At 51.4% G+C, this 7,002-nt stretch overlaps 1 protein-coding gene across 2 annotated transcripts; it reads right to left on the reverse strand.

The window, feature by feature from the left end:
* Nucleotides 1–663: 663 nt before the first annotated feature.
* LOC118156923 (PHD finger-like domain-containing protein 5A) lies at nucleotides 664–6,665 on the reverse strand. 2 transcript variants are annotated; one of them, XM_035311153.1, is made up of 5 exons: nucleotides 6,530–6,644; nucleotides 6,002–6,025; nucleotides 4,934–5,045; nucleotides 4,400–4,566; nucleotides 664–1,367 (listed from the first exon to the last, which is right to left on the reverse strand). In XM_035311153.1, the coding sequence occupies exons 3-5, from the start codon at nucleotides 4,968–4,970 to the stop codon at nucleotides 1,278–1,280; spliced, it is 294 nt and encodes a 97-aa protein (XP_035167044.1). In that variant the 5' UTR covers nucleotides 4,971–5,045; nucleotides 6,002–6,025; nucleotides 6,530–6,644; the 3' UTR covers nucleotides 664–1,277. The 2 variants fall into 2 exon arrangements, with proteins under 2 accessions (XP_035167044.1, XP_035167043.1); XM_035311152.1 differs by lacking the exon at nucleotides 4,934–5,045 and having other exon boundaries at nucleotides 6,530–6,665.
* Between the last annotated feature and the right edge of the window lie 337 nt (nucleotides 6,666–7,002).

Genomic DNA, 7,002 nt, shown 5'->3' on the forward strand with positions numbered 1-7,002 from the left:
AGTCCCAGAAGGTGCCGTATGCAGGCTCTACAGCCTGAGACTGGGCGAAGAGGATCCCCTTGGCGTAGGGCACGCTCTGCTCTGCCTCTGGGGCATGCTGAGGTAGGCCCCTATTTAACCATCCGGGGCACGCACGCGGTAGCAGGGAACCCAGTTATGCCTCTGCATAAAGGCAGCCGTTCCCAGCTCTCTGCTGAGCAAACAGACCACTTTTAGCCTGGGCTGGTATTTGACAACCAAGCAGCCTCTGGTTTTCAGCACGCATGGGGCTCACAGCCTAGAACACAATGGTTGGTTTCCCGTTACAGCAGGGAAGGCTTTAACTTATTCACAAGAACAGGACGGCGAGTCAAATAGCTTAGTGGGTTTTAGAAAGGGATTGGGTGTTTGCATGGTGAAACAACATCCCCCGCCGTATTAGCCGGGATAAGGGTTACCAGCTCAGCGATCCTCGCGCTGCGGGACAAAATGCTCAGTGGCTGGGATCACACGCACACAAAAGCGATAGCCGTTCCCCGAAGCTCCTTGCAGCAAGGTCACGGGGCCGCAAGCAGCCGCTGTCCGAACCCAGATAACCCGCTGTGCAGTTCTGGCTGGGCTAAGCCCGTGCGTCCCCAGAAAGCTCCAGAGAGGCTAGACACAGAGTGAACCGGAGAGAAATCCTTCTGTTATACAAAAAAAGAGAGAAGCTTTATTGGTTTGCATCCTACGAGAACGGTTACAGAAAGGGCCTTGGATTAATCTGACAAAGAAAACATGGAACAGCTGTGTTCTCCCTAGGAAAGCGCCAGCCACCAGCGCCGCTAGGTTCCTTACAGAACAGGGCAGCATGGAAATACACTGGAGGAAGAAGGGTGGGGGAGCGGGCACACGGCTCTGTGCTCCAGTCCTGCTGCGTGGTGCCATTTCTAACAACCGAGAGGAGGGATGGTAAGAACAGACGGGGTGTTTCCCACACCAGAAAGGGCACTTGCTTTTTACTGAGCTGGTCTCCTCCATGTGTAAATACTTGCTCACCAGGACTTTTTTAGTGAGCTGGGACAACTACTAGCAAAGCTTCTGAGAAGGCAAGAGACAAGCCGCATTTGCTCTTTCTGGTAGTCCTGACCAGGTTTCGGCCCCCACTCAGTCTGTTACTTCTCCAGCTCCAAGCATACTACCGGATTTATGCTGCCTGAGGAAATGTAATCAGCTGGTTCTCGATAACAGTAAAGTCCAGAGGTGTTCCAAGGCCCTCTCGCCAACCCGACAGGAGGTGTAGCTGCAAACAGGTAGGATCACCTCTTCTTGAATCCGTACTTTTTCCTTTCGTAGAAGAGATCCGTCTTAGAACTGCCCAGGTTGACAATCTTGGGGCAGCCATCCCTCTGGAAGAAAAGAGAATATAAGGTAGGAGTTAGGCAAACAGAACATCATCACATACACAGTTCCAGCGTGTTCCCAGATCCATGCCTCCCCACACTGTCCCCAACACACATTTCTTAAACCCCTGTAAGCAAACTGCCTTCCAACTCTGGTTCCTACCAGCGAGAGAGCCCAACAGAGACGAGGACAGATGCCTTTTTAACATTACTCTAGGACACTCTCTTAGGGTGAAGGAGAACAGCTCATGTAACATCAGCAGTTTAATGAAAAGGATGCTTAGTGCCTCAAGACGGGATTCTTTCTAAATTAGGACACAGGATTTATAGGGCCCAGAGAAGTAACCTTCCCCCTCCTTAGCCACAGAGAATCTCGTTGCTTTAGATGTCACTAAGCCATTCTTGCGTGGAGAGACCCCTCTCAGCTGCGACAGCAGAACCGAATCTCGGATTTCCTGCAGGCTGGATTGATTACTGCAGAGACTACGTGGCCACCTCGGGAGAGGACGGCTGTTAGCAGCCACATGGCTAACTCCTTGTACCTGAACTCCAGTAGACGATATGAAACAAAAGCCACAAGGAAAGCAAGAAGGGAGAGACCCACCTCAGGGGCACGGCTGCAAACACAAAGCGGAGCCATGCATGTCTCTGTATCAGGGAACATTTGTCAGCGGGCCACCTGAGCCCAGCATCTGCGGAACTCTTGAGGGCAAAATGTTGTGGCTGGCAAGAGCAGCTGAGGGGCCCAGCAGGCAGAGGAACACGTGTCCTCAACTGCTGTGTAAGCCTGAGTGGATTAGATTTAGAAAGCCTCTGGGCAGATGTCAGCCACTGCAGAAATTGCACCCAAGCTGTGCCACCAATACCGGCTCCTGCGCACGAGAGGCAACCTGGTGGGGAGGGTCTGCGTGGCAGAAGTAACAGGAGTGGGGGAGGGTGGAGAAATCACCTGCCACAATTCATCTCTAGCTACTGCCTTGTTATTTGACTTTGAACCTCAGTAGTGGGACTCTTCCAAGCCTTGTCTCCCACAATCCAGGGAGCCTGTGACAAACTTGACAGCATTATTGCAGGGCTCTGTTCGTTCTTCCACCTCCTCATAAGGAGGCAGCAGATGAGCATGCTCCTGTCCCCCAAGAAAGGATTATATTTTGCAACTCGCAGCTGCCCTGGATGACAAGGCGGGATCTTGGCCCTTACCCACAGAAAGAACTGAGATGAAACAAAACTTCATTCCTCCCTCTGTCAGAACAAACCACGACTAACCAGACCCTTTGCACTGTGCCCAAGAGTACTCCGCCTCCTCTATTTCAGTGTCTGCTTTCTTGCTTCATGTTCCTGTTCAGTCTCTCTCGTAAGGATGAAGGAAGATCGAGTGCTCCGAGTGAAACCCTGGGCTGGTAGAGCTTCAGGTACAGAGCTCTTGTCCATCTGCTTTTCCTATGCAGGTCAGCACCAGCTACTGTTGTGACATACAGCACCCTCAGCGGTTCTTGCTCCGGGCACCCTACACCTGTGCCAGCACTGTTCAGTCCCACAAGGCAATCACTTCAAATCTGCTCCTTCAAATCTGCAGCCTCACATCCGCAGCAGTCCCTAACATCTGAGTTTGCTCGTACAGAGCAATGGTCTTCACCCCCAGCAGCCTTCATTCGGTTATCAGAATACCTCGGTTCTGACTTGCCTTTCTGCTCCTCCAGCTCTCTATTTCTATAACCCTCCCCTGCAGAGCAGCTGACTGTTTCAGACCTGAACCAGACACGATAACGTACAGGCGAGCCTGAGTTATGAAAAATACCCATTAGAAATCAATACGAATTGGTAAAAATACAAAAACCAAGCCTATTTTACCGATGACTTATCAAGCCGTGTGTTTTGGTATCACAGGCAAGTCAGCAAACCCACGAAATGCAGGAGGCAGCAGCAGCATTGCTATCCACATGCAACGTTCAGATACTAAGGAAGATCATGGTCTTGTCAGATCTAACGCCTAAATTCAGATGAGGGCTTGCCCCCGTCCTGACTTTAGCCGCAGACCTTTAGAGAAAATAGAGGCGGGTGCTGCAGAAAATGAAAGCAGCAACTCAGTCAGCGGAGCGTGTTTCTCTAAATCACTCAGATCCATTCTCAGCGTGTTCTCTGTCAACATTAGGCTGTGCTGGAGACTGTTTGCAAAGGGCCCAACCCATAAACCAAACAACCCTCAGGAGATAATCTCGATCAGGTCCATATTCTGGCATACTGCAGCTGTAAGCATCCTGTCCTGGCTTCTCCCTACGGTCCTTCTGCTGCCTCATTTGCATGAGCTGCCCTCGCTGCGGTGGATATTAACAAATACCTACAGGGGGTGGGCAGCTGCCTCGTTCCACACGCACAGGCTATCTTTCAGGAGAAGAGGATTAAACAGCACTGATTATAGCAATAAGGGATCGTTACACCACAAAGCGCTGGCAGAAAAAGAGATGTTTACAATGCAGACACTGCAGACAGGAATAAGAACAAATCAAATCCCACTGAAATTCTACAAGAAAACTTAAACTTGTAGAAGACAATTAGTGGAGCAAGGACACAGGGCAGTAAGATCTCTCTTTACTTGTAATCCAAAGGAAAACATGGGTGGTGATTTCAGCTGCAGAACAGTACCGTACATGACTTGGTCAGTGACTGATCACGGACTCTCTGTGTGGAGCTGCTCCTGCCTCTGCCTTTGCAGTGTCTGAAATGCTTCTGACCCTCATAAAACCCAGGCTGAGGGATCCAGTAAGATAACACCTGATCGTGGTAACAAGCAGTGCGTGGAGGAAGCGAACTCTTTGGGTTGCAGAGAGTCAGGGCACCGCTTGCTATCTCAAAATCCTTTACAATCACCGGGGGAAGAAAGGTACAAGGTAAGGAAAAGCAGTGCTAATTCTGGGAGTGGAAGCCAAGTGTCCAATGTCCCAACACTAATCTCACTAGCTCGAAGTCCCTTTAAAGATAAGCGTGGCTATTAAAGAAAAAACATAACCAGTTCAGCCGGAGGCTGGTTGGCAACGTACATCTTTTTCCTGGATGGTGCACTCCTTGCAGTAGTAGGCATCAGACACTCCTGGACCCCCGCAGATCACGCAGCGTCCTTGGTAGGAGCCGTAGTTACACTCATCGCATATGCGCACGAGTGTGCAGGGCCGCACGTACGAGTCACAGATCACACATTTGCCATCACCTGAAAGTAAAACAGTCTTGGCTTACAGAACATCCTTTTCTCCACCCTCACACAGAAGAAAAGATTCCTAAACCTGCCTGTAAAAACAATACCATTGGACCAAGTAGACTGCAGAAATTTATTTTACAGCCACAGGGTGCAACTTTATATTTGCACATGGACTTCAGGGGAACAAAGGCCTGCAATATCTGTGTTTGTTTTTGTTTTTTTAATCTTGCATATACATATCCAGAGAAGAAACCCAAGGACACGTCTTTTGTGATTAGCTAGCACCTGCTTAGCTCATACCCATACTTGTACTCTACAGTTTGTCTTTGTTTTTTTCACTTGTGAAAAAATGCTGGACTGACAGGACTAGAGTCCTTACCTATGCAGCAGCGTAAGCTTCTCCCACACAGCCACATCAACAAAAGTCTGGAGTTACCATCCTCAGAGAGATGGGATAAGAGATTGTATTTGTGGTCCTTTTAATCCTTCATCTGTGAGAAGGCCAAAGAAAGGGCAAACTGGCATAAACAGCCACTTCACAAAGTTGCTCTTGCTTTCTCACAAGGAACTGAGTGAAATTCAAGCACTCTTATCATACAGGCAAAGAGCCATCAGATGCCATTGGCAGTCTGCTGTGCTGGACCCGATCCAAAACACTGACCTAGAGATGAAAGGCTTCGTATCTTATTACCAGTTCCCAAGGCATCTAATCCCTACTCCCACAAACAGCTCATCTAACCTGCTCATAAATCTCCATCCTGACGGCCCTCGGCTACTACCACTGGGAATCTGTTTAAGTCCTGCGTGTTCCTGAAAACATTTTTTTTTTACTTTGTACTCCTCACTGTACTTTGTTTCTCCTCACTTTGCGTGTTTTCATGCTAATTTGGAGCCCCAAAGTAGTCATCTTGTACCATGCCACTACAAGAATCTAATGACTGCTCATACTCCTTCTTCCCTTCTACAGCTGAGCACTGGCATTTGATTCTGTGTATTTATCCGTTCTATCTCTAGACATTTTTCTCTGTGCACTTCTCGTTCTCAAGGCGTGAAGTCAGATTACAAAAACGTGTTCTTTTTTTCTTTCTTCGTAGTGATCAGGCTGATCATTTCGCGTTCCAAGGCCTCAATCACTAAGTCAGTGTGGCTGCAGCCACTGGAAATGCTGGCAGCACATACTCTAAGAGTAGCACACATCTGTGACAATCTATTTGAGCACTGTCTTTGTAAGTACTCACTGATTTATTTACACTTGCTCCACACGCTTACACTTGGATAAATCCACAAGTAGCTCTTCCCATCCCAAAGAGCAGCTTGTCCCCCATTTTTTGTTTGTAACACCAAGGCAGCGGCACAGTAAGCAGAGAATTCAATCCTCAAAACCGAACCGGGTGCTCTAAGCACTGCACCAGGTTCTCAGCCGTCTATAGGCAGAAGATACACTTACATTTCTCGCAAAGCCTTCCAATCGCTGCAGGAAAAAAAAAAGAAAAAAAATGTATTAGGTAGGGCAGAAACAGGTGAAGAATGAGATTTAGTTAAGGCAAAGGCAGGAGAATATGGGATTGGATAGAAATTGATAATCTGGGGCAGTCAGCAGCCTTTTTTAGAAGGAGGACACAAAGTCCGGCCATAACACAACGGTGTTTGTGACAAGCAACGTGTGTCCTAGGCTCATCGGCGCAGACCGAGGGTCCGATGGGCCGCGAGCGCTCAGTGGCGGCCGCCGACAGTAAGACGGTTCACGCTCGTTATTCCCCGTTAGTCACAGCCGATATAAATTTAAATTACGATTCAAATTAATCATTTAAGCCTGGGGGGGGGGGGTTAGGTGACGGGTCAGGAGGGAGCCCCCTCACACGCAGGCCGCGGGTGCCCATTCTGTGGGGCGCCCACAGGACGGGGGGGGGGGGCGCGCTCCCGCCGGCCGCTAACGGCCAGTAACGGCCAGTAACGGCCGCCGCCGGGCGCTCACCGACGCCCGCCTGCTTGCGGCAGAAGATGAGGTCCGGGTGGTGCTTGGCCATGGCGCCGCCGCCGCCCCGCGCCGCTCGCCCGCGCTGCCCCGGTCCTGGCCGCGGTGAGCAAAACGCCCGCCCCACCGGCTCGCCGAGCGGGGACACCGAGCCGCGCCGAGGCGCCGAGCCTCGCAGGCAGCTCCGCCCGCCCTTCGCTCCCTCCCCACGCGGGGGTCGCCCGCGTCCGTTCCCGGGGGGGCACGCGTCGAGCGATCACACCGCCCTGCCAGGACCTGCCAGGACCTGCGCCGTCCCTCCCCGTTCTCCCTCCGCCCGTCCCCCCGGTCGCGGCGGGTGACGCCATCTCGGGGCGCCGCGGGCCCGGTGAGCGCACAAGATGGCGCCGTACTGCGTGCTGGCCGCCAGGCTGCGGGTGCGTCAGCGCGGCGGGGCCGCGGCGCCGGGGGGCGCGGGGCGGCGCGGAGCGGGG

Source organism: Oxyura jamaicensis (assembly GCF_011077185.1).
Source record: "Oxyura jamaicensis isolate SHBP4307 breed ruddy duck chromosome 1 unlocalized genomic scaffold, BPBGC_Ojam_1.0 oxy1_random_OJ106550, whole genome shotgun sequence".
NCBI classification, from domain to species: Eukaryota; Metazoa; Chordata; class Aves; order Anseriformes; family Anatidae; genus Oxyura; species Oxyura jamaicensis.

Coding starts and splice junctions, on each gene's coding strand:
- LOC118156923 (XM_035311152.1), bottom strand. CDS start 6,581: ATGGCCAAGCACCACCCGGACCTCATCTTCTGCCGCAAGCAGGCGGGC. Junction 4,567..6,001: donor TGGAAGGCTTTGCGAGAAAT/GTAAGTGTATCT, acceptor TTTTACTTTCAG/GTGATGGCAAATGTGTGATC. Junction 1,368..4,399: donor GCACCATCCAGGAAAAAGAT/GTACGTTGCCAA, acceptor CTTTTCTTCCAG/AGGGATGGCTGCCCCAAGAT.